Source organism: Bos taurus, chromosome 3 (genome assembly GCF_002263795.3).
Source record: "Bos taurus isolate L1 Dominette 01449 registration number 42190680 breed Hereford chromosome 3, ARS-UCD2.0, whole genome shotgun sequence".
Classification (NCBI taxonomy): Eukaryota; Metazoa; Chordata; class Mammalia; order Artiodactyla; family Bovidae; genus Bos; species Bos taurus.
The window spans coordinates 106,403,364-106,427,904 of record NC_037330.1 but is presented as its reverse complement, the minus strand read 5'-3'; the positions used below and the strand labels follow the sequence as shown (position 1 = coordinate 106,427,904).

Below are 24,541 nucleotides of genomic sequence, written 5' to 3'. Positions count from 1 at the left end.
TGGGGAAGATCCCCTGGACTAGGAAATAGCAACCCATTCCAGTACGCTTGCCTGGTGAATTCCATGGACAGAGGAGCCGAGCAGGCTACAGTCCACAGGGCCACAGAGTTGGACACGACTGGACAACTAACACTTCCACTAGAACGTAAGGATATGTGTGTGCGCAAGCTAAGTTGCTTCAGTTGTGTCCGACTCTGTGTGACCCTATGGAGTGGAGCCTGCCAGGTTCCTCCGTCCATGGGATTCTCCAAGCAAGAATACTGGAGTGGTTTGCCATGCCCTCCTCCACGGGATCTTCCTGACCCAGAATCAAACCTATCTTTTAAGTCTCCTGCATTAGGCAGGTGGGTTCTTTACCACTAGCGCCACCTGGGAAGCCCAGAGACATGTGTACTGTTAATAAAGGAGTTTATATGCACACAGTTTAAAACACACAAAGGGATGAACCAGGTTATCTCCAGGGTCTCTTAGGATCCAAAGCTCTGTGAGTCTGAGTATTATATCTTCATACTGTTAATTACTCGTTTCTGAAAAACCCAATTCACCAAGCCTGGGTCAGAGGGTGCAAACTGGAAACTCAGAGGCCGGATTTGGCCTGTAAGATGTGTTTTATTTGGCATGCACAGTGTTTTCTAAATCCATAATATCTGCCAACATTTAAAAGTCCAAATTTCTAGCTTCTCTTGGAAAATGGAGAGGAATATTTGGCAACAGCAGCCCACATTCCCACACAGCAGCAACCATGTCAGACGACAGTATCTGTGTTCCCCATTTTGCTACAGTCCTTGCCTAATCCTCTTGCTCATTCATGTCTCCTGCCTGGCCCTTGGAGGCATCAGAGTCTGTGGCCTGGCCCAGATGTCCAGTCTATAGTGACCTCATCATTTTCTATCTGATGCAGCTACACGCCCAGCCTTGAGGCTTCTACCCTAATTCCAGAGCAGACCCATTTTAACAGTTGGCTCATGAAGATGTATTCACCTGCAGGCCAGGAGTGTGGAACTCAGGGTTCCTGTCTGCAGAGTTTTGGTTTGTGACCGAAAAGTTGCCAGCCATATTTCAATTTCATAAACAGAATCCAAAGCCCTCTTGGGGGATGACCCATCAGATACTTCCTGATCAAGGCCAAGGGTAAGTCCCTTCTGGATCAGTCCAGAACACCCAAGTGGAGGACAGTCCCAGTGTAGGCCAGGCTGGACCAGGAGGGCAGGGAAGAAAGCAGCTTTCCTAGCTATGGCCATGAGATGACCAGGGAAGCTGGGTACTGTTAGCGGCTTTTATAAATGCCTAGGAGGTATCACTCACAGTGTAAATGGCTCCATTTGCATTTGTGCAGTGCACAATCTGCCCGACTGTACATGTTGGCCTCGGGACTGTCAAGAGAAGGGAAGAAATAAATGTAGATGGTGATGCAGGTGCATTCAGAAGTGATTCTACCGCTTTGTCTTTAAGGCTGCAGGGATGAAGGGTGGGAGGCAGAGGGTGAGGAGCCAAGACCTTGTTTGCCAGAGGATAGAAGCTGGAGAAATAGATAAGGGGCCTGGCCTCAGAGGGCCCCACACTGCACATGTGCAAAGGCCCATGAGATGACAGGAAGAGCCAGGACTAGTTCCAGGAAGCAGGGCTGGCCATCAGTATACCCAGGACCCCTTGGTTAACAGAGATAACCATCCTGTACACACACACACACACACATTCAGTCATTAGCAGAGTTATCTGCCCCGTTATACACACCCACAAAACATTATACAAACCCACAAAACCACAACATGTACAAAAAGCATGCATGTGTGCAGTTTTTTTCCTGTTGCACATATTCATATGAGTGTGTCCATACACACCATCACAGTGGTTGTTGGTAAGAGCAGCTCATCACAAAGGTATGTTTAATGAACATCTTCAAAGCACCCAAAGTCCTTTTTGACTGAGCTACTTGCAGGAGTCCAGCACAGCACCAAGTAACATGGGAGAGAAAAGTAATCAGCAAAGAAAACCAGAAACTGCGGCCAGCAGCAGAGTGTTGGCCTGCAGTGCCCCCTACTGGTAGGAGGGGCATTTGTACTTTGCTTGAAGACAGTGAAACCTGAGACACTGCTTCTCAGGCACCTCTTCTTTTATTTTTTAAAAATTATTTTATTTCAATTTTGGCCGCACCAGGTCTTCTCTAGTTGTGGGGAGTGGGGGATACTTAGTTGTGATGCGCCGGCTTCTTATCGCAGTGGCTCCTCTTGTTGCAGAGCACAGGCTCTAGCGTGCAAGCTCAGCAGCTGCAGCCCGCAGCCTTTAGAGCACAGGCTCAACAGTTGGGGAGCATGGGCCTAGGTGACCCACAGCATGTGGAATCTTTCCAGACCAAGGATCGAAACGGTGTCCCCTTCATTGGCAGGCAGATTCTTAACCACTGGACCACCAGGGAAGTCCTCAGGCACCCCTTCTAAGTAAGCCGCCAACCCAGCATGCCATTCTCCGTCCCCCCGCTCCCTCCTCTCACCTAGCCAGGTGAGACCCTGGCATCCTCAGAGCTGCAGCAGAGCATCGGAGAACGAACATTCAGGGCCTTGCACACCGCCCTGGAGAGCAATATCCACCACTAACAGGGATGGCAAAACAGGTTTTTCATCTTCCGTGTCAACTCCAGCTCACCAGTGGTGGCTGCCTAGAATGCTGGGTTGAGAAGGCTTCTGAAGCCAGGTCTGCGCTTAGCACTGAAGGGTATCCTTCTACTGTGGAACAGCACCAGCGATCATGGCAGTAAGCACCACTTCTACACTTGCCATTCCCTAAATCTCCAGATTTCCCCTGACCCACAATTCCAGCATGAGGGTATGTATGTCTGTGACTCTCTCACAACCACAAGGAAACTGACATTCCAGCTTTCACCTGAGTGTTATCTTACTTGATCAGTAACTTCCGAGCCAGCTGAAATTCTCCCTGGAATCCTCTTTGTGAAGAGCTATTTCTTGCTTCCACAGACAGCATGTGGATGACTCGTTAGATCCAGGTCCTTAAGTCAACAGGGGGCACTTCACTTTATCCCAAACTAATATTTACCTAAGGCCCATGTATCTACCAGCACTTATCACTTCTCAAGAAACTCCTCAGGGGCACTCATGAGCTGAGAACCACACGGCTGTGCTGAGCAGATACTAGCTAGCCAGCTGGGCTCAGCTTTAGCCAGGGGTCCTGTTGCCTGCCCTGCACCCAGCACTCAAGTCATACGTGTGCATCGAAATTCCAAATTACTATGTGCCAAGGCACTTGAAAACAGACCTTGAAATCTTCAGTCTTCGGATGCTAAGGGCCTACTGTGTTTAGCATCAAGATTCCCAATGCCTACAACCCCTGATGATGCCCGCAGCTGGGCACAGAACCTACTCCTGCTGCCCTCCTTTGCAACCTAGCCAGCCTCTACCTCCGAATGGATGTAAGCTGGTCTCTCCCACTAAGGAGTAGGCCAGGGATGTTTGCCTTAACCCAGGGGTCAGCAAACTCTTCCTACAAAGATCCAGAGGAAATTTTTCACCTCCTTGATTTCTGCTGAAGCAATTCAACTCTCTTGCTGTAGTTCAAATGCTGAAGACATATGTAAACAAATGGGCATGGCTATATTCCAATAAAATTTCTTTACAAAAACAGGTGGTAGGTGGAGAAAGAAATGGCAACCCACTCCACTGTTCTTGCCTGGGAATCTCATAGACAGAGGATCCTAGCGGGTTACAGTCCATGGGGTGACAAAAAAGAGTCAGACGTGACTGAGGGGAGAAAATAATCCCAGGAAAGTTGAGGCACTTGCCAAAGGCCCCCCTAGAGCCTGGAGCCGCGACTGCTAAGCCCACGTGCTGCAGCTACTGAAGCCTGCACGCACCCTGGAGCCTCTGCTCCGCAACAAGAGAAGCCACCACAAGGAGAAGTCCGCACACCGCAACTAAAAAGTAGCCCCTGCTTGCCGAAACTAGAGAAAAGCCCACGCAGCAGCCAGGACCCTGTGCAGCCAGACATAAAGAAAATCATTTGAAAGAAAAGCTGGTGGGCTAGATTTGGCAATGGCAACCCACTCCAGTGCTCTTGCCTGGAAAATCCCATGGACAGAGGAGCCTGGTAGGCTGCAGTCCATGGGGTCTCGAAGAGTCGGACACAACTGAGCAACTTTATTTTCACTTTTCACTTTCATGCATTGGAGAAGGAAATGGCAACCCACTCCAGTGTTCTTGCCTGGAGAATCCCAGGGACGGGGGAGCCTGGTGCACTGCCGTCTAGGGGGTCGCACAGAGTTGGACACGACTGAAGCGACTTAGCAGCAGCAGCAGATTTGGCCCAAGGTGCCACAGTTTGCCAAACCCAGCATCAGCCCAAACATATGGATTCCACAGAACATGGGGGTGTCTGGAGGTGCTTCAGAAAGTCTGCAAATGTTTGATTCTAGCTTAAATTCTTCTTTGCTGTTTAGGAAGCTGCAACAAAGATGTACCCACTCAAGTCTATTGTGGCATTTTGCCAGGCAGGGAGTCAATATGTTCAACAGACTGTCCGGTGTTAAGAAGCGTCACATCTATGCACGTGGATGGGCCATTTGGCAGAACAGTTAAGAGCCTGATTCCCAGCATCAGACAGACATGAGCTCGAGTTCTCCTGTTGCCACTTCCCAGCTGTGTGACTTTGGACAACTCACTTTACCTCTCTAAGCCAGCAGACCCAGGAGACCACCAGAGTGGACACTGGCCATCCATCATGCTCCCACAGCCCCTTTTTGCTGAAACGTGAGAAGATAGAGGGGCCAGGGCAACGGGGAGGGGGCACTCAGGGGCTCAGGACAATGCTATTTATAACTGTTACGGAGGCATTTCAGTATTATAAGCACCAGTTTGGCTGGACTGGTGCACACCAGTTGAATATCATTATAATGCTGAATCCACCTTGGATTTAGACTTCTTTCTGATTTCAGTTTCCTCTGGCATCTTCTGCTACATCCCCATCGCTCTGACTGGGTTCTCAGAAAGCGGAGAGGACTGTTTTGCAGTGACCTTGGAAATCTCAGTGTGTAGTAACAGGGCTTCTGTTTTAATTAAGTGGCAGTTTCCGCTGGGTCTGGGACTTGGTTGGTAAGTATTTCCTGGGACATGTTCTGCAGGAGTGCCATGCTTTTGGCTAGAAGCTGTGTCCTCTCTGCTCTATTGCTTCAGTCCCTGGCTGGGCCAGGGGCTCTGGTGCTTGTATGGCTTTTTAATTTGCCTCAGTTCAGTTGCTCAGTTGTGTCTGACTCTTTGCAACCCCATTGGCTGCAGCACACCAGGCTTCCCTGTCCATCACCAACTCCCAGAGCTTGCTCAAATACATGTCCATTGAGTCAGTGATGCCACCCAACCGTCTCATCCTCTTTCATCCCCTTCTACTCCTGCCTTCAATTTTGCCCAGCATCAGGGTCTTTTTCAATGAGTCAGCTCTTTGCATCAGGTGGCCAAAGTATTGGAGTTTCAGCTTCAGTATCAGTTCTTCCAATGAATATTCAGGGTTGATTTCCTTTAGGATTGACTGCTTTGATCTCCTTGCAGTCCACGGGACTCTCAAGAGTCTTCTCCAACACCACAGTTCAAAAGCATCAATTCTTAGGTGCTCAGCTTTCTTTATGGTCCAACTCTCACATCCATACGTGACTACTGGAAAAACCATAGCTTTGGCTAGATGGACCGTTGTTGGCAAAGTAATGTCTCTGCTTTTTAATATGCTGTCTGTGTTGGTCATAGCTTTTCTTCCAAGGAGCAAACGTCTTTTAATTTCATGGCTGCAATCACCATCTGCAGTGATTTTGGAGCCCAAGAAAATAAAGTCTGTCACTGTTTCCATTGTTTCTCTATTTATTTGCCATAACGTAATGGGACCGGACACCGGTTTTGGAATGGGACTGGATTTTCACTTTTTGAATCTTCAGGTTTTTTTGTTTTGTTTTGTTTTGTTTTTTGAATCTTGAGTTTTAAGCCAGCTTTTTTCACTCTCCTCTTTCACGTTCACTTTTAATTTGCCTGCTGACACAATTAACAATCTTCTCCCCAGCACACCTCCTCACCACTTGAAATGATCAGAAGGTGTGTCTGGCAGCTGCCTCAGCCTGCCCCCAGGACTTCTGGCCTTTTATGGCAGCCACTGAAAGCTCTTCCAGGCCTGAAATGCTCATTTATGGTTTCAATTATAGACTTTGGACCCTCGTGTCTCTCATTGCCCAGGGCTGTCCAAGTCTATTAACCGTGCTCCAGTGAAATAGATAGCTTTTAGCGCACCTTATCTTGCTGCTTTCCACGTCATATCTTCCTGCTTCCCGAGAGCCCTGGAAGAATCAGCCCTGTAATCACGAGGCCCTAGAGGCAGGACCTCTTGGCCTCAGAGTCCCTGGGGTGTGTCTTAATTAGGTGACATCTGGTGCTGCCCTCGGAGTGCACGTGTCCACCCTGCTCACTCAGCCCAGTCCAAGCAGTGAGCCGCGGTTGTGCCCAGACTCTCAGGCTTCTTATGGCTACCGGCCAGCTCTGAGAGCCCCAGAGGCTCATCCAACCGGTGATTCTGACCCCAGAGGGAGGCGAGGCAGAAGGCCTTGGTGTGGTTCGGCCAAGAGCAAGGGTGACTGGGGCTGAGCTCCTTCCCTCACTTCCTTTTCATCTCCTCGAGGTCGTCCTCAGGCCTCACAGTATCTCTGGCTGGGCCAAGGGCTTCGGCAGAGGAAAGAGCTCCCGACCAGGGCCTCTGACTGGAGGCCGGGGAGGATCCTGGCTGTGGCTGGGAATGACCTTGTGCAAGGACACCTTTATCACTTGCTCATTCCCTGATAAGGCGTCAGCAGAGCTGCCTCAGCACCTTCCACTCCCCACCCACGGCACGGTCTTACCCTTCCTCCCCACAGTCAGACTCCTGGCTGCTCCAGCACTGAGAGGGACAGCGAGCCCAGGACTCTTCTCACACAAACTGCCGCTCATTTCCAGAGCCAGCTCAGTCTTCTCGCTTTGTTCTCCCTCCTGGGTTATTTGTCTGACTCTGCTACTATGCCCTACATTGCCCAGAACCTGGGCCGTTCGGACCCTGGGCTGAGTCCTCAAAAGGACAAAGGACAGGCTCCACATTGCCCATCACTCCTTTCCCTGCCCCCAGAAGCATTCCAGCTCCCCTGCACACACCTCCAATCGCACCTTTGGCTTGCCTCATAAAGTGGTTGCTCACAGCTGGGATTCCCCCTGGGGAGCTAGACAATCAGTCCCCACCACTGATGTCTGCTTATCCCTCTGGGTCTTCCTGTGGGATTAATCACTGGAGCTCCCACTTTCTCTCCAGAGAGAGCCAGGCTTGTCAGCAAAGGAAGAGGCTGATTCATCAAGCAATGAGAGTTCTCCCCTGCAAGTGGTGGCAAAGGCGCCGCAGGGGATCCTGCAAGCCCACCGGGTCACCTCATCCTGGAGTCCCTGCGCAGCGTCTTTAGAGACAGTGAGCTCACCACCTCCACTCAGAATCCCAGCGCTGGAGAATCTTGCTAGTGGACATTTCACTCCTTCCTCACTAATCAGCCACAGCCCAAACCAGACCTCTTCACACTTCCTACATTACCCCAGGCAGGCCTTCCCTCAGGCTAATCCTGGATGACTTCCCACTTCAGTCATTGAGCTTTCTTCCATGCATTTGAGCTCACAATGAAAGGTGAAAGTGAAGTGGCTCAGTCGTGTCCAACTCTTTGCGACCCCATGGACTGTAGCCTATGTCCAACTCTTTGCGACCCCATGGACTGTAGCCTGTCAGGCTCCTCCGTCCATGGGATTTTCCAGGCAAGAGTGCTGGAGTGGATTGCCATGGTAAACACCAGTTCTCCACTGCTTCCTCCACCAACACGGCTGCTTGGCAGCAGAGCAGGATACAACCACTGAGGGAGTAAGGGCTGAGATGAGAGAGTTGGCAGGGAGGAACAAATCAAATTTGGCTAAAAAAACACACAAAAGCAAAGGAAGCATTGATCAGGCAGTGCCCCCTGCTGGCCATAGGAGAGTTTGCATGCAGGTTAAATTCACTCCACTCCTTCCACAAACTCCTGCACCTGTCTGCTGACCCTTGATAACTCAGGGGATCGCAGGAAGCAGACAGGTCGTCTAGTCCAGTGGTTCCCAAATGTGTAAAACTGTAGGGAAGTGGCTGTGGTTGATTGTGCATCTTGCCCATTTGACAAAGGCCTCTGGGCTGAGGAGCCAGCAGGTGCTGAAATCCAGCCTATATCCTGCTAACCAAGCTGTGCACCCCAGTGTGGTCTGGGTCAGTTCACAGGAATGGTTCTCTTTTCGTAATTCATTCCAAAGACCTCATCCTTCTATAACTTGTACAAAAGCACCATATATATCAGGAGCAGCCCCAGCATACAATGCTTGCTTCAAAAAGGGCAATCTCATAAAACCCAAGCTTCTTTAGCTAAAGGAGAGTTTGAAGACCACCTAGAAGATAGGGGAAACTGACTCATCAAGTAGTGAGCGTTCTCCTCGGAGATGGTGACGAAGGGGCTGCAGGGGTTCCTGCAAGGACGGAGTGTTCACCAGTGCACCTCAGGGGCAGGCCACCTCATCCTAGAGTCCCTTGCAAGGGAGCTTAAAGTCATACACTTAATTTGCCAAGACAGAGCTTAGAAGCCAGATCCCATTTCTTTGTACTACACTGAGCTAGTTTCAGCAGCCCTCCTTGAGGCATCCTGGCTGCTCTGACTCTCCCACCCTCAGTCTCATCAACTTCCCCCTGAAACCCAGCTACTGTGCACAGTCTTACTTTCTGAGCCAGGATCATGGCACAGTGTTTGCCTAAAAGGAGGGCTGGTGAGGATGCTGGCCCCGTCTGCAGTGTTCTACAGGTACCTCACTCCCAGGGATGAGGGCAGACATGCAGAAGGGCAGAGAGGTGGGGAACCAGAAAGGTCCATTGGGTGGCGCTGGTGGCTCAGCTACTGCGCAGGGGCGGCCTGCTTCGTAGGTGAGGTCCGCCGGGATGTCTGAGCCACGCCGTAAGGCACGTGGGCGGCCACCGTGCCCATCTCCTGAGCCCCAGCCACGTGGAACATCTGGTCGTCAAAGAAGATATGCGGGCGGATCTTCTCCAGAAGGGGGCCCTTGGGTGCTCCCGCAAGGAACAGGGCCTCATCCGTCTCCAGGCCCCAGCTGCGCAGGGTCTTGAGAGCCCGGGCCCCCGAGCTGGCTGCACTGCGTGCTGTCACCAAGTAGGTGCGAATCGGACACTCCAGTCGCAGGCCCTTGGAGTAGAACTTCTTCTGCAGTCTCCCCAGTGCCTCCAGGAAGCCCTTTAAGGGGCCCTACAAGAAGGTGAAGGAACGCTATGAGCTTACCCATCTCCCAAACACTTTGCCCCCTCACCAGCTGGGCTCCCTACAGCACTAAGATCTTGCTGTTTGTGGTTGGAGTGTTTTGCAGGATCCCTATTAATCTCTCAGTTCTGCTCTGCCTGCTCAGGCTACTGCATGCATCAGTTGGATTGTAGGTACCCACGGCATTCTAGGTGTCCACACTGCTGTGTCAGAAAAAACACACCTGGGCCCCTGCTACTATAGCAGCCCACCAGGTATATGGGTGTCTGTCCTACAGCTCTGTAAGTGTGGCTTTTGTGCTCATCAGCAGGGAGGAGATTAAAAATATTTAGTAACTATGGCATGGGCACCCTTTAAACAGAATGGATTCTGGTTGCAGACTACTGGGACAGACAGACCAGTGTGTCACTGCCCAGTATCGACCCTGCTCCTGGGGCGCATGGGTGGCTCAGAGTGTCGTGCTCCAGTTTCGTAGGATCAGGGAAAGGATCAGGAAAGGTGTGCTTCTAATCTTGGAGACCCCTCACTTGCTGGGTGACCTGGGGAAAGCAGAGGTCTCCTGGGGCTCTGCCTCTCACTTAATGTAAAACAAACAAACAAACAAAAAAAACCCCACAAAACCGTCCTGCTCTGGATTCCCAAGGATTTAGGAAGGACCAACAAGAAAGGAAGTGAAATGAACACTCAGGGGTCATAGCTAAAGCCAGCTGAGCTCTTGGAGAGAGGGACTTTGGGGTTACTGAGCACCCAGATTTTTGTTAAAGGCATAGACAGGAGCTCCCCAAGGGCTGGAGAATCCCAGTAGTTCCGACCCCAGGGGATTTCCACCAGCTCTAGGTCATGTTCTGCTCTCAGGGAGACTCTGAGTAGTTTGAGGGTGAGTGAGGATCCCCGAGCCCCTGGCCAATGGATGGAAGACAGAAAGTGAGAAGGGCTGGTATGGTCCAGAGCAGACGGGCTGCCCCAGACCCCACACCAGCTGGATCTCCCTGCCCCGAGGAGGGACACTTGTCTGGCTCTTCCTTTCCTCCAGTGAGGGAATCGGGGGCTTCTTTAGAGGATGGGACCCTGCTCAGAGGGGTGGGGGAATCTCAGAGAGGGAAGGGCAGCTTCAGAGAGAGAGAGGGTGAGGCATTCAGAGAGGGATGGGGACTTCAGAGAAGGGATGGAGACCCAGAAAGAAGATAGAGGCCTTCAGAGAGGGGATGGGAATTTAGCAAGAGGATGGGGACTCCAGGAAATGGACAGAGACTTCATAAAGGAGCTGCAAAGAGGCAGAGGGCTTCAGAGAGCAGCTTCAAGAGAGAATGGGGGCTTCAAAGAGGGGGTAGGAATGTCATGAGAGCAGTGGGGGCTCAGAGAAGAGGTAGAAGCTTACTGAGGGGGGCCAGGGGTCAAGGTGAGAGAAAGGCTCGCTGGAGGCCTGGGGAGGGGCCCTGGTTGGATTCTGGGCTGAGCTTGGGGTTTGACTCTGGGCTGGAGGTTCCAGCCAAGGGCAGGTTCTGGGGAGCTTCCTTCCTCCACCGAAGGGTTCCCAGGAGTGTGTGGAGCACCTGGGCCAAAGGCTTGTTCTCGTGAGCCTTCTCATGCTCAAAGAACCTGTCCAACCCATGGGCCTTCACGATGCGCTCTGACTCGTCCGAGAAAAGCACAGCGTCCCCGTCGAAGGCCACGCGCAGCTGACTCTGGGACACAGCCACGTCCCTGCTGGGGCTGAAGATGGTGGCCGCTGCGATCCCTGCATGGAGAGAGGCAAGACTGTCCCCCCTCATCTGGGTAATAGGCACCCCGACACCCACCTCAGCTGCCTGGGGGGCCAGGAGAGGGCTATCTCACCCTATCGTCGCCCCATCTGCCTCACCCAGGACTCAGGGCCCAGCAAAGGAGGGCCAACATTCAGAATATTACAAAACAGGCCAGTAAGAGTGGACAGCGGAGGGAGTTTCCTATCAGTCCAGTGGTTAAGACTCTGGGCTTCCAATGTCAGGGATGCAGGTTTGATCCTCAGTTGAGGAACTAAGATCCCACATGCTACATGAAATGAGGCCAAAAAAAAAAAAAAGGAATGGAAAGTGGCTTTATCTCTGAGTAGGGCTCTGAGGACCCCAGACTAAGCCAGGGTTTCCCCTTTAGTTGCTGCTTTGAGGGAAGGTCTGGGGCGAGGGGCTCCCAGCGAACAGGAGGGCACTTGGAAGGCACAGGGCAGGAGCTATTTATCTTTATGCATCAGTATGGGGGCCTTTCGACACTCTAGAAAGGGCAGACTGGTGTGGACAGTTGAATATCAGTCCTGAGTAGAAGGCAGGGCCCCCCAGGTCACCACTGTCCTTCCTGGGGCTCCTCACAGGCCCCTGATGTAGATCTACAGGAAGGACTCCTGACCCTGGCTGGGCCTCAGTTACTCTCTTACTATTGGTTCCTGCAAGACCCTCACCCTCTCTAGACCCAGATAAAATTAAGGATGCTTCATCTCTGTCCAGGGATCCCAGGCTTCAGTCTGGGGTGGGGGCACTGTGGGCAGCTCCTAGTCTACAGCCAGGTATGCCTTACTCCCTGGTATGGTAAACAATCCGCCTGCAACACAGGAGATCTTGGTTTGATCCCTGGGTCAGGAAGACCCCTTGGAAAAGCAAATGGCAACCCACTCCAATATTCTTGCTTGGGAAATCCCATGGACAGAGGAGCCTGGCAGGCTACAATCCATGGGGTTGCAAGAATAGGACACGACTTAGCAGGTAAACCACCCCTACATGCCCTCCTTAGGGCTGCCTGGTCTTTAAAGTTTCCCTGGGGTAACCCGGGTGGCCATGGGAGGCAGCACTATTGACATGTGACTCAGTACAGACTCTGGACTTCTCCATGGGGTCCAGTATGCCTGTTGCGAACCCTAGCTCCAGACTAGAGCTCACTGGATGACAGAGAGCAGTTTCAGGAGGCTGGAGACCTGGCCAATGTGCTCAGCCCATCCTTGATTGTTTACCTCTCCAAAGGCCACGTCAGCCCTGCTCTTTGGGGATCTAGGGTCCTTAGGCCTGGGAAGAGGCAGAGCTTTGGGAGGAGTGAGCAATGCCGACTTCACCTCACCTTCACTTAGCCTGAGGATGCTATAAGCAAGCTCAGGCCCTGGACATCAGGCCAGCTTCCTTCTCAGCTTTGCCAGTGCTAGAGCCAGGATGAACCAGAATCATCTGATCTTGAGCAGGGCCTCCCTTCTGACTATGCCCTGCTCCCCAGCCTGGGCTTAACTTAAAGACATATAGAGGGACTCAAGCAGGACAGTGCCAAGGTCTCAACCAGAGGGTGTGACATCTGTCTAGGAAAATGGGTTCTGCTTTGGGCTTAAAGAAAGCCTCTTGGAGCCCCATGCAGCTCAGGTGAGTAAGCCTCAGCAGGGAGAGAGGCCAGGCTTCTAGGCAGGAGATAGCATGAGAGAGGAAGAAGTAAGCGAACACATTGTTGGCTGCAAAGCAAACTTATTTGGAAACAATATTTCCAAAGGGGAAATATTGGTGGCAGAGGTAAATTAGAAGCTTGGGATGAACATACACACACTACTATATACAAGACAAAGCGCCAACAAGGACCTACTGTATAGCACAGGGAACTCTATTCAATATTCTGTGATAACTATATGAAAAAAGAATCTAAAAAAAGAATGAATATATGTATAACTGACTCACTTTGCTCTACACTTTGCTGGAAAAGTACTGATCTCCTTCCTCACTGGCCCAGAGAGGGACAGAGGCTGCCCATGGTCACACAGGAATCAGAACTCCTACTGATCTGGAGGATTTTTTTAGAAGGGAATAGCTTTCTGGGCTGCAAAGAGGGTTCCCACAGAAACTGACGGCTGGGTGATGTGGATGAGTAAAAGCATCCTCAACATGGTAGGGCAGGAGGTGGGAGAGGGAACTAGATGGGCAATGAGTGAAACAGATGGGACCTTGTTCTCAGGGTTTACAGGACAGGCCATAGGAATTAAGGGAGGTACTGCCCTTCCAGTTACCATGGCAACCCCTAGAGCCTGCTCAGAGCTTTAGGACCAGGCTGCCCATCTCTGACACTGGCTCCCTACACTCCTTTTTGCCAGATCCCCCACACTCTCCTTCTCCAGCTTGACTTACCTTCATCAATGGCCTCCTGCACTTTTTCTGCATCAGCCGACAGGTAGAGGTTGGTGTGATAGGCCTTGAGGTAGCAGATGGGGCTGTTGCCGCCTGTCATGCAGAACCTCTCGATGAACAGGTCTGGGGAGGAGGTAGAGAGGAGCCAGGTGATGTCTGGGTCAACCCTCAGCACCTCAGAGTGGTCCCTCCGTGTCCAGTGGATGCCATCTTGGTTCTGAGTGGTGGTGGGGCAGCAGAGTGATTCTCTGAGCGATTTTAGGCCAGCGTTCCCCTCTTTGAGCTTCCCCCATCCTTCATCCATGAAATGGGGATGACCACATCTCTGAAGGAGCTGCCTGGCTCACAGTAACATCCCCTTGTCAGGGAACCACAGTACTACAAAGGCAGGTCCCCAGCCATGTGATTCACGGTCAATCCTTCCTGATCGTAGTTGATTGTATCGGGGTAGGCACCTGCCTCAGGCTGGGCCAGTCAGATTCTCTTCCAGCCTGGGTTGATAGTCACTGGTACCCATGTCTGTGCAGGTTGTAAAACTTTGCTTGTCAGTCAACAGCTGCTGCTCTGAACCCACGGAGTTACCGCATCATTGCCCCAGCCCCTCACACACGACGGTCCACCTTGGAAGGGCACAGCAGGGGTCCTTCAGGACCCTGCCTCAGTACCATAGGTGGTGTCCATCCTATTCCTCGGAGCTTGTGTCACAAAGTGGGTAAATATTTTTAATATCACCCCTGCTTCCAAGAGTTTGAAATTAGGATTAAAACAATGCCAACTGGTTCTCTTGCTTGCTGAAAACAAGGACTCGTAAACTTGTAAATTTGGGCCATATTCAAGAAAAGCAAAGAAACACAGTTTGGAGAAAGAGAAAAAGAGACAACAAAGGAAAATAAGAATGGGTTTGCTGAGAGAAGCAGAAATCAGGGCTCTTGTGGTCCAGAGAGAAAAAGAGCCCTGGAGAGATTACCAGTACTTGGATTCAGGCCCTTTGGGCTCAGTTTTACTTCCTTCCCTGTGGTTCCAAGAGGCACTCCAATAACCTAGTAAGAAATCATTCTCTTGAGCTAAGGCTGGCTCTAGAGGGTCCATTACTTTCAGTCAAGAGTTTGGACTAAGACACAAAGTCTGTTCACTCTGACGACTGCACCTGCCTCCCCCAACAGCCCTGTAAGACCTGTCAGCCCCACTGCAAAGAGAAACTGAGACACAGAGGCAGCAAATATCCAATTGCATCGCAAAGGGAGTGGGGCCTGTGCAAGGATGTGCTGGAGCTGGCTTGTACCAGCTTACAAGGGCCAAATGTCAAACATTCAGGGACTTTGGAGCCAGTTAGATTGTTCAGTTATTGATAGCTGGACATCAGCCACAATGGGAATATTAACACCCTGAAAATGGCAACGCTATGATCAGAGTCTGGGGAGGGGTGGTTTTGTTTTTTGAAAGAGCCTATTTACCAGAACCCCACTGGGCTTAAGATTCCAGTGGGCATACCTGCACCCTGCAGAGCTGGGATGCCAACCCTGGGTGTCCGCTAGGGATCATGTCATGGCCAAAGCTGTCATGCTTACCATAGTGGTTGATGCTGTTGATGAGACGGACACCCACTTGAGCGTGGTTGTTGGTCACCAGGACGATGTCGAAGAGGTCCTCGCTCTCAGGGTACAGCTCCCGCAGCCGCCTGTTCACAGCCTCCAGAGCCTGGATGGGAAAGTGGGTCCTAGGGCTCAGACTCCCCAGGGACTGATGCCTGGGGTTAGTAGCCAGGGTTGTGGATGAGGGGTGGGCTGGGATCCAATGCTTGGAGGGGAGGGGAAGTCAGGGGCTGGGCTCGAGGTCAGATCAGTGGACATGGACTATCACCTCCTAATCTCTGTCCTTGTATGGGTTGATTATTGCCCATTCAATAATGTAAATTATTAGATTTTGACACCTCACTAAAAGGGTGAGTGGAAGTCGAAATTCATCTCAGGTTCCATGAACTAAGCTGGGTATCTGAAGTGGGGCTGCATTCGTTCAGGGGATGGGGAGGACTCTTCTTCTCACAATGGCTGTCCCCTTGCCAAGTCACGCTCCTGTGGGGTAGCACTACCCAGAGGGGACCCTTTTCCTTTACTCAAACCCCTAAGGGAGTGCTTTTATTTTTAAAAAAATAAGAAGTAATTAAGATTTCTTTAAGTGAAAGCAAATTCAGTAGATAATCATAAATACAAAATATAAAATAGTTCAATATATTAGATTAAGGTATTTTTCAGTTACATTATTATGTTCCTCTCTAGTTAATCTGTAATAAAAGACAGTGTTCTTTGGGGGGACTTCCCTGGTGGTCCAGTGGCTAAGACTCTGGGCTCCCAATGCAGGGGGCCCAGATTTGATCCCTGGACAGGAAACTAGATCCCACATGTGACAAGTAAGAGTTCGCATGCCACAGCTAAGACCCGGTGTAGCCAAATAAATAAAGATTAAAACACAACAAAAACAGTGTTCCTTGGATGAATACTATGTCTGAAATTATAACAAGATTTGCGGCAGAATATACTTTTTTATACATTCCTTTTCTCCTATTTTTTCTATTATGGTTTATCACAGGATATTGAATATAGTTGCCCGTGTTATATAGTAGGACCTTGTTTATCCATCCTAAATGCAATCTACCAACCCCAACTCCCGTGGGAGGGCTTTTAGCTAATGCCCATGAAGGCTTTGTATGGCCAGTGGTGGGACTGCCCCTCACCTTCACAAAGGGGAAGGCTGGTCCAGGACTGAAGGGCTCGTTCTCGTGTTCCAGCTGGTAGCGCACGTATTCCTCCACGCCCTGCTCCGTGTAGATCCGCTGCTCCTCGTCCATGCGGAACAGGGCTCGGGAGGACACAGCGATGGTGACGGCATTCTGGGGCTTGGGCTGCAGGGATGCAGGAGAAGGGGTCTACCCTCAGACTTCCCTGAGGCGGGTCTCATGTACCAGCCTTTCTGGGAACTGGGGCAGGGAGAGAGCCCAGGCCTGGCCTGTGCCCTAAAGGAGCCCAGTCTTGGGCAGGGACAGACCTAGATCAGGATCCCCTCTGTGAAGGACCCAGCTGGGGACTGGGGGGAGACGATGGCTCCCCAAGGAGGAGGACAATCTGGTGGGAGGCCATGTCCTCAGGGAGTTTGCAGTCTAGCTGCCCAGCTTGACATGACAGAAAAATGAATACAGTGTAAGCAGCCAGAGTATGATTGATGCTCAAGATGGTCTTCAGAAGGTGTCCTTTATAAAATGGGAGCTACACGCCCCTGGGAAGAAATGGCGCCCAGAAGCATGACAATTATAGAAGAAAATCTGTCTCCAGCCTAGATCTTTCTCCTGAGCTCCAGACTGTTATTTCTAACTGCCCAGTTGACTAACAAACACTCAAACTCATCATGCCCAAGGCTGAATTCCCAAGGACAGCAATCTGTCCACCCTCAAGCCTCACCCCGCTCCCCTCTTCCTCATCTCAGTGCTCCGCACAACCAATCACTCATCCCCCAGCCCAGAGCCCAGAAGTCAACCTCAAGTCTTCCCTCTTCCTCTGCTCCCTTTCCCTTCAATCAGTCACCAAAACCTATCCACTCTACTAGAATCCATCCACTTCTTCCCGTCTTCCCTACCATGGGCCAGCCATCACCATTTCTTATTCCCTCCAATATGTGGTCCATATTGTTGTCAGGGGATTTTTCTCAAATTCAGATCTGATCATGCCCACCCCCTTCAGTAGTGCCCTCTGTGTGGTAAAGAACCTGCCTGCCAATACAGAAGACATAAGAGACACAGGTTCAGTCCCTGGGTTGGGAAGATCCCCTGGAGGAGGGCATGGCAACCCACTCCGATATTCTTGCCTGGAGAACCCCATGGACAGAGGAGCCTGGTGGGCTACGGTCCATAGAGTCGAAAAGAGTCAGACACAAGTGAAGTGACTTAGCACACATGCACCCACTGTCATCAAATTCTTCTCACACTCTGATCAGCAGCCTTGAGGATGGAGTAGGAAGCCCTTCATGAGACTCCTACCTCTGTCTCCTCTCTTACCTTCTCATTACCCTGCTTTGCTCTATCTGACCTTTCTATGTCTGAGCACATCTTCCCCCACCCCTTTTCTGAACTTTTACACTGGATGTTTTCTCTGCCTGATTTGCTCTTTCCCTGACTCCCCATCCAGCCAACTTCTACTCAACCCTCAGGTCTCAAACTACATATCATCTTTACAAAACTGTCCCTTATCCCTAGTAATGGGCTTGCTACATTTCCTACCAATTTCCTTTTTAGTAAAATTTTAGTAAACTTAGTAAATTTTTTCCTTTTAGTATAATTCATTGATGTAGATGCTTGACACTAAGGAAATGCTGAATCTCCTGGACTTTGGTAGTCTGTCCAATCTGCCGGTCACTCAGCCTACAGCTGGGATGAATTTCAAAAGACCATGTGGAGCCATTTGAATCTTTCTGCTCTGCTGTAATATTTTCAATAAACCTCTGACAACAACTATATATGTGCATATATGTTAATATACATAATTGCTTATCTGTTGTTGTTGTTGAGTCCTTAGGTCGTGTCTGACTCTTTTGCGACCCCAAGGACTGTAATCCACAAGACTCCTGTGTCCATGGGATTTCCCAGGCAAGAATACTGGAGTGGGTTACCATTTCCTACTCGAGGGGCTCTTCTTGACCCCAGGGACCAAACCAGAGTCTCTTGCATTAGCAGGTGGATTCTTTACCACTGAGCCACCAGGGAAGTGCAATTGCTTATTTAACTATTTCCGTTTCTAGGCAGAGTTCTAGAAGCAGGAACCATGCTTAAGTTATGAGGGAGCAGGAACCAGAGTTATCTTGTTCATTTACTGTATCTCTAGTCCTCCAAACTGTGCTTAGCATATAGTAGGTGCTCAGTAAATATTTAATGTCTCTGAACTTTTAAGCAATTTATTTTAATGAAAGACAGTATTTGCCATAACAAATTTAACACGAACAAGAAACTTCACTGCAGTGCCCTTAACTGTTCAAATTGCTTGAAATATAGTAGACGCTCAGAGAATACTGTTTGAGTTGACGCAGATTTGATAAACATTTATTATTGTTTCTTTGTGCCAAGCACCTGGGCTCTGCCTGAGGATGGTCCTGGTAGAGACTCGGCTCCTGCCCTGAGAGTCAGAAGCTGGTGGGGGAGAAAGATGGGTAAACAGAGGTGCAAAAGGACCTGAAATGAATGCTAGAACCAGGCGAAAGCAAAGTTCAGAGGAAGCTGCTATGGGAGAGGTGGCGTCTCAGCAGAGCCTTGAAGGAGGAGTGGGGTGAAGGAAGGCATGAGGAGCTGTGAACACATGCCGTGCCTTCACAAAGGTGAGCAGAGCCCTGTGCATGGGGGCAGAGTGTAGCTGAGCCCAGAAGAGTAGGCAGGTGCCAGATGCCAGAAGGCTTTCTTTCAGGGGCCCACGAGGGTCTCAGAACTCCTTCAGCACCTCCTGTGGAATAGGGAGAGGGGAATGCCGCCACAGGCAGCAGCCGGACCCTGCATAATCCCTGCAGAGGATGAGAATGCAGGTCCCCAAGGGACTCACAGTTGTCTAGAGAGTCCCACTACATCTCTGTGACTTGAGCAATCTTGGGACCATGGTTCCCATTCGACAGATGAGGAAGCAGGGACTCAAGTTGGGGGCAAGGCTCATAAATGGACCTTGCATTGTGGCCTGCTCCTAGCAGCCCTGGCAGCCACGCAGTCAATCCCAATTTTTCTCTCTGGAGTCAAGCCTGGGTCCCAATCAGTTGACAACACTGAGTGATGACCATGTGACAGGCACTGATTGGGGGACCATACAGATGTGATCCCCGCCCCCAGGGAGCTTATGATCTATCCCCAAGGCAGAGGTCCATGCCTCCTCTAGAGGAACAATGTCCAATAGACCTCTCTGTGAAAATGGAAATGTCCAGCACTGTCCGTGTGGCTGTATGTGGCTAGAGAGCCACTTGAAATGCAGCCAGTGAGAAGGAGGAACTGAATTTTTAATTGCATATAATTTTAATCAGTTTAAACTTAAGTAGCCATAGTGGCTAATGAAGCTTTAGAACCTCAAAGTAGGAACAGAAGACCAGAGTCCCCAGACTCATGAGGCAGACCTCAGTTTGCATTTGACTTTTACCCCATTCAAGACAGTGTGTGGGGCCAGCAGGGCGAGTCTAAGGTGTTGGCAGGACAGGTGACCGTCATCTGGGGCTCAGCCCAGTAACTCTGTCAGCCACCAACCACCCCCAGTGTCTGTGTGTCCTTGGGCTGGGTACCTCCCAACCCCCTTAGCCACTGTGAGCCTTCAAGGAAGGAAGGTAAAAATTAAAGAAAAGGGGTAATAGAGGGATGGCCTGGGACGGTAAGAGTACAGTTGCGAGGGGGGTGGGGAGACCCGCTCTCAGAAACCCAGGAGGTCTGCTGGCCTTCAAGGCAGGAGCTGAGCTTGCCTCGCCCCCTGGACTTACTGCCCCAGGGACAGCCCATCACCCCTTCAAGGACAGAGAGCCAGCTGCCCTCCCAGCCCCTTCAGGCAGGTTCCCAAGCCGCCGCTCCAGCCCAGGCAGCCAGCCAAGGTCTCGCTCCTCACTTTCTGTCCCACAGTCCCTGCCAGACTGCTGTGTCCTGGGTCTTCTCCGGCTGACCTGCACATATCCCATTGCATCCCACCTCTGGCCATTGCAAGAAAAAGATCCCAGCTGCCTCAGTCCCAGGAGTCTCCACTTCCTTCTTTGACAGATGGGGAAAGAGGCCCAGAGACGGGCAGAGTATTACTCGAGGTCATCCAGCAAAGCCACAGCAGAGCCAGGATAAGATCTTAAGCCTCTGGCCTCCGTCCACACAGCAGCACCACCCACCTCTACTCCCCTCCTCAAGCACTCCTGGAAGACCCCAACCCCTGCTATATCCACTGTCCTGGATGCTTCCCTACCCTCCTGGCCTCCCTTTCCAGATCTGGGGGAACTGGTGAGGGGCACCATGCCTTCAGACGGAGGTTTCAAAGGGTAGGACTCTTTACCCCCAAAATGGAGAGTCCCAGGATGGGACCCTGCTCTCCTGCTTAGCCTGCTCTGACTCTGTACAAGTGAGGAGGAGTCTAAGGGCCTAGAGGGCCTTAGATGCTGTGGAAAATTCAGATCCCAGCTGGAAGAGAGGAACAGCCTGTCCAGGCTCCAGGCAGAGCTGAAAGAACAGGGGAAAGGGGCTGCTCAGAGCTGGGGAGAAGCCAAGCACCTAGAGATGTCCTTGGACCTCGCTGCAGAGGGAGGCCACCCTGTCAAATGCCATCAGGTGTACCTCAGGGCAGTTCCTCCAGAAATCAGGAAGAAGTCCAGACATCGGACTGAACCATGGATCAGAAAGACCCTCTATGCCAGACCAAGGTCTCAGTTTAAGAGCTCTGGACTCCAAGAAGCCAGGTCCCTCCAGCTCTCTCTGTCTTTCACTGGAGTGGTGTTGGGGAACCGGCTGGTTACTCCTGCTTCAGGGACAAGATTGAGGCGTCATGCAGGGCAACCTGGCCCCACCTGCCTGCCCGAAGAGCTCGCATTGAGGCCCTGGGATTTTGCCTGTTGGGCCCAAGATAGGAACATGGCCACAAACTGCTGTTTCTAGAAGGACTTAGAGACAGAAGAATTGCTGGAGGAGAGGGGAACAAGATAGGTCTGGACTTAGGAAGTCCTCTGACCTCTTGAGGTGAGGGCCTCATATAGACCTTCAGGGTTAACTATTTCACTCAGGAGCCGGGGGATGAGAATAAGTCTAGGCCAGACCAGCCCAGGAGGCCCAAAGCCCCCAAAATAGCCAGTGGGGGGAGGGGTTCCCACAGGAAGGAGTAGGGGCCAGGAAGCCGCCAGTCTCCTTGCCACCCAGAGAACAGCAAGGTCCAGGGACTGACCGAGAGGTCATAACTGACGACTGGGCCTGAGCTCCCGGAGGAAACGGACTGGTGAGCTCCACTCACCACCCTAGTCTCCATCCCCTTCTTTCCATCCCTGAGGCTGTGACATTAGTCCAGCTTCCTCCCCAGGCAGGAACCAGCCTCTTCACTGCTCTGCCTGTTACCAGGCACACCCTCTCCAAGCCATCCACAAACACAGCCTCACTTTACCAAAGTGACCTTGCTAAAATGAAAACGAACCAAGTTAATCCCTTGTTGAAAAATCCTGTAGTAGCTCATAATGGTTTTCATACTTGTTTAAAAAGTAGGTTGACATTGATGCAAATAAACTTTTTGGGAGAGCCCCAATATGTAAACCATATAGTACCATATTTTATTGGTATAAATTCATACCATGAATTCAATAGGGCTTCCCTGACAGCTCAGTTGGTAAAGAATCTGCCTGCAATGCAGGAGGCCCCGGTTCAATTCCTGGGTCAGGAAGATCCCCTGGAAAAGGGATAGGCTACCCACTCCAGTGTTCTTGGGCTTCCCCGGTGGCTCAGCTGGTAAAGAATCCACCTGCAATGTGGGAGACCTGGGTTTGGAAGATCCCCTGGACGAGAGAAAGGCTACCCACTCCAGTATTCTGGCCTGGAGAATTTCATGGTGCAGTCCATGGGGTCCCAAAGAGTCAGACACAACTGAGCAACTTTCACTTTCACACACATAAATTCAAATGTATTATGTATTCAGATGTTTGTGGTATATTTATATTTAATGTCCACCAATGAATACAGGAGGCCAGTGAGAATTTAAACTTCATCATCTAGTCAGTTTGTTTATGTTTCAATTTGCTGGGTTTTGCACAGCATTGAGAAAGTCCTGATTCATACCAATAAGTGGCTGCGAATGGTAAAAAGGCTTTTTTGTTTTGTTCTATTTTAAACTACAAGCCTCAGGAAACTCAACCACAGTTGTCAGCAATCTCACGATACTCTTCTTTTAAAACAGATCACCATAAAAACTTCATTCTGAGGTTTGCTAAAAGAGATCATCGACCTGTAGCATAAGGTAACACACTGGCGGTCTGCAAGGTGCTAACATGTCCACCAACACATTTGAGTGAGCTGAGTTTTATCACATATTTTTACTTTTGTAAAACATAGTTTGAGGAAGAAAGAAAATGAATTGACTTCATCTGTAAGCAGACACCCTGAAACATGGGTCTTCATGGAGCCTAATTTTAAGACCTCTAACCCCACTGGAGAAGGCAATGGCACCCCACTCCAGTACTCTTGCCTGGAAAATCCCATGGATGGAGGAGCCTGGTAGGCTGCAGTCCATGGTGTCGCTAGGAGTCGGGCACGACTGAACGACTTCAGTTTCAACTTTTCACTTTCATGCATTGGAAGAGGAAATGGCAACCCACTCCAGTGTTCTTGCCTGGAGAATCCCAAGGACGGGGGAGCCTGGTGGGCTGCTGTCTATGGGGTCGCACAGAGTCAGACACGACTTAGCAGCAGCAGCAGCAGCAACCCCACTGAATAAGATCTGGACTTTTTAATGCAGCACTCAAGGCCCTCTGTGGGTCTCTGGCATCTTCCCAACTCCTCTCCTAAAGATCCTGCATTTTACTTTCTCACTCAGTTTCAAAGACATCGACCGTGTGTCTTTTGCTCATCCTGTTTCCCTGTCTGGGAAGGTCCACCTACTCGGGCTTTAAGATCAGCTCAAACCAAGCCACCTCTACAAGACTTCCTGAGTTGGCAGTCACTGCCTTATGCTCCCACTGCTAAGGTTTTCACCTGGGCATTCACCATATCTAGGGTCTCTGTGAGCTCCTGGGGCAGGGACTCAGCCTAATTCCTCTCTCAATCTGCACTGCTGAGCAGGACTGGAGGTGCAGCAGGGAATGACTGGTGACCAGGTGGGCCTCATGGAAGGGGTCTTTGGAGGGAAGCAGCAGGGTGCTTTAAGGTCAGTTTGGAGCTCTTTGGAGGATGCTCTGAGCTAGCTTCCATCCTCCATCCCCTTCCCAAGCTCTGAGATCGGGGAAGTTGGAGTAAGCAAGGCCCAGGAACCAAGGGGAGACGAGACTCCTCCTCTGTGTGAGTCCTGGAGGGCTGAGGCGACCACCTAGGTAGCAGAAACGCTGATGCCAGCGAGGGCTACCCTGTGAGGGGAGGAGAGCCCGGAGCTGGGGCACAGTCCAGCGCTGGGACCCCAGAGTCAGGGACGCAGAGCCCTAAGCTCAGAGCGCAGATTCCAGTGCAGCTCCCTTCTCTTAAAACCCAGGGAGCCTGGGACCCCGAGCCGGAGCCCTGTGCGCAGGATGGCAGAAACCGGAGCGCACAGCAAGGAGCCGGATTTACAGAGTTCGGTTACCTGAGCCCCGGCGCTTCTGCAGGCGCCGCTGACCGGCTTTGCCAACAAGTGCTGCCCCCGTGCCCCCGGCTGGGCCGCGGCTCGGAGCTGGGCCCTGATGACAGCATGGGGGAGGAGGATCCTGGCGTGGAACCGGAGTCCCGAGATAAAAAAAACACCCGACCAGAGCTCTCAAAATAAAACGGAGCCTGTGCCAACGGCCTGGCATATGCTGGTGATGAGGACCTGCGTCCCTTCTCGGAGGGGCACCACGGGTCCCTCTCCGAAGGGCTGACGACCCCTCCTAGAGTGACCCTCACCCTGCCCTGCCCCATACCCATGCCCTGGTCTTACTGATTTGGGTTTCTTCTGGGGCGCGAGGTTGTCATAGAAAGTCTTGGCTTCCTCCCACTGCGGGGCCGCGGCGGTCTCTGCTCCTGGCCCGGGCTCGCGGGGCTCCCGGGGCTCCCCGGGTTCCATGCTCGGCTCTGACCCGGCCTGGCCGAAGCAGGAGGCTGCGGAAAGCGGAGCCGGCGGGACTGGGCTGCGGGAGGGAGGGAGGCGCGTCCAGGGCGTGAGAAGGGGGCGGGCAGCCGCGGGAGAGTGCGCGTGCGGGCCGGCAGGAGGGGGGGCAGTGCGCTGGGTGCTCAACCCGACCAGTCGGCAGGCGGTGTGTAGCTGCTGTTGCTGGTGGAGTTATATTTCGGGACACTGAGCTCTCCTTCCCCGACCGCCCCACCCCTACTGAGGGTTTAGACCCTTCGGCTCGCAGGACTGAGCCTGAAACCAGGCCTTCGGGCTGCTGAGGTTTCGGGATTGCGGGAATC

General features: G+C 51.5%; 1 protein-coding gene across 1 annotated transcript; it reads right to left on the bottom strand.

Annotated features, from left to right (window-relative positions):
- Positions 1–7,925: 7,925 nt before the first annotated feature.
- Positions 7,926–24,263, bottom strand: NT5C1A (5'-nucleotidase, cytosolic IA). Its single transcript, NM_001205546.3, has 6 exons — positions 24,069–24,263; positions 16,184–16,351; positions 15,021–15,150; positions 13,453–13,575; positions 10,882–11,066; positions 7,926–9,316 (listed from the first exon to the last, which is right to left on the bottom strand). Exons 1-6 carry the CDS (start codon positions 24,192–24,194, stop codon positions 8,951–8,953), a joined length of 1,098 nt encoding a protein of 365 aa, NP_001192475.1. The 5' UTR covers positions 24,195–24,263; the 3' UTR covers positions 7,926–8,950.
- Between the last annotated feature and the right edge of the window lie 278 nt (positions 24,264–24,541).

Coding starts and splice junctions, on each gene's coding strand:
- NT5C1A (NM_001205546.3), bottom strand. CDS start 24,194: ATGGAACCCGGGGAGCCCCGGGAGCCCCGCGAGCCCGGGCCAGGAGCA. Junction 16,352..24,068: donor CCCAGAAGAAACCCAAATCA/GTAAGACCAGGG, acceptor GCATCCCTGCAG/CCCAAGCCCCAGAATGCCGT. Junction 15,151..16,183: donor CAGCCTTCCCCTTTGTGAAG/GTGAGGGGCAGT, acceptor TTTCCCATCCAG/GCTCTGGAGGCTGTGAACAG.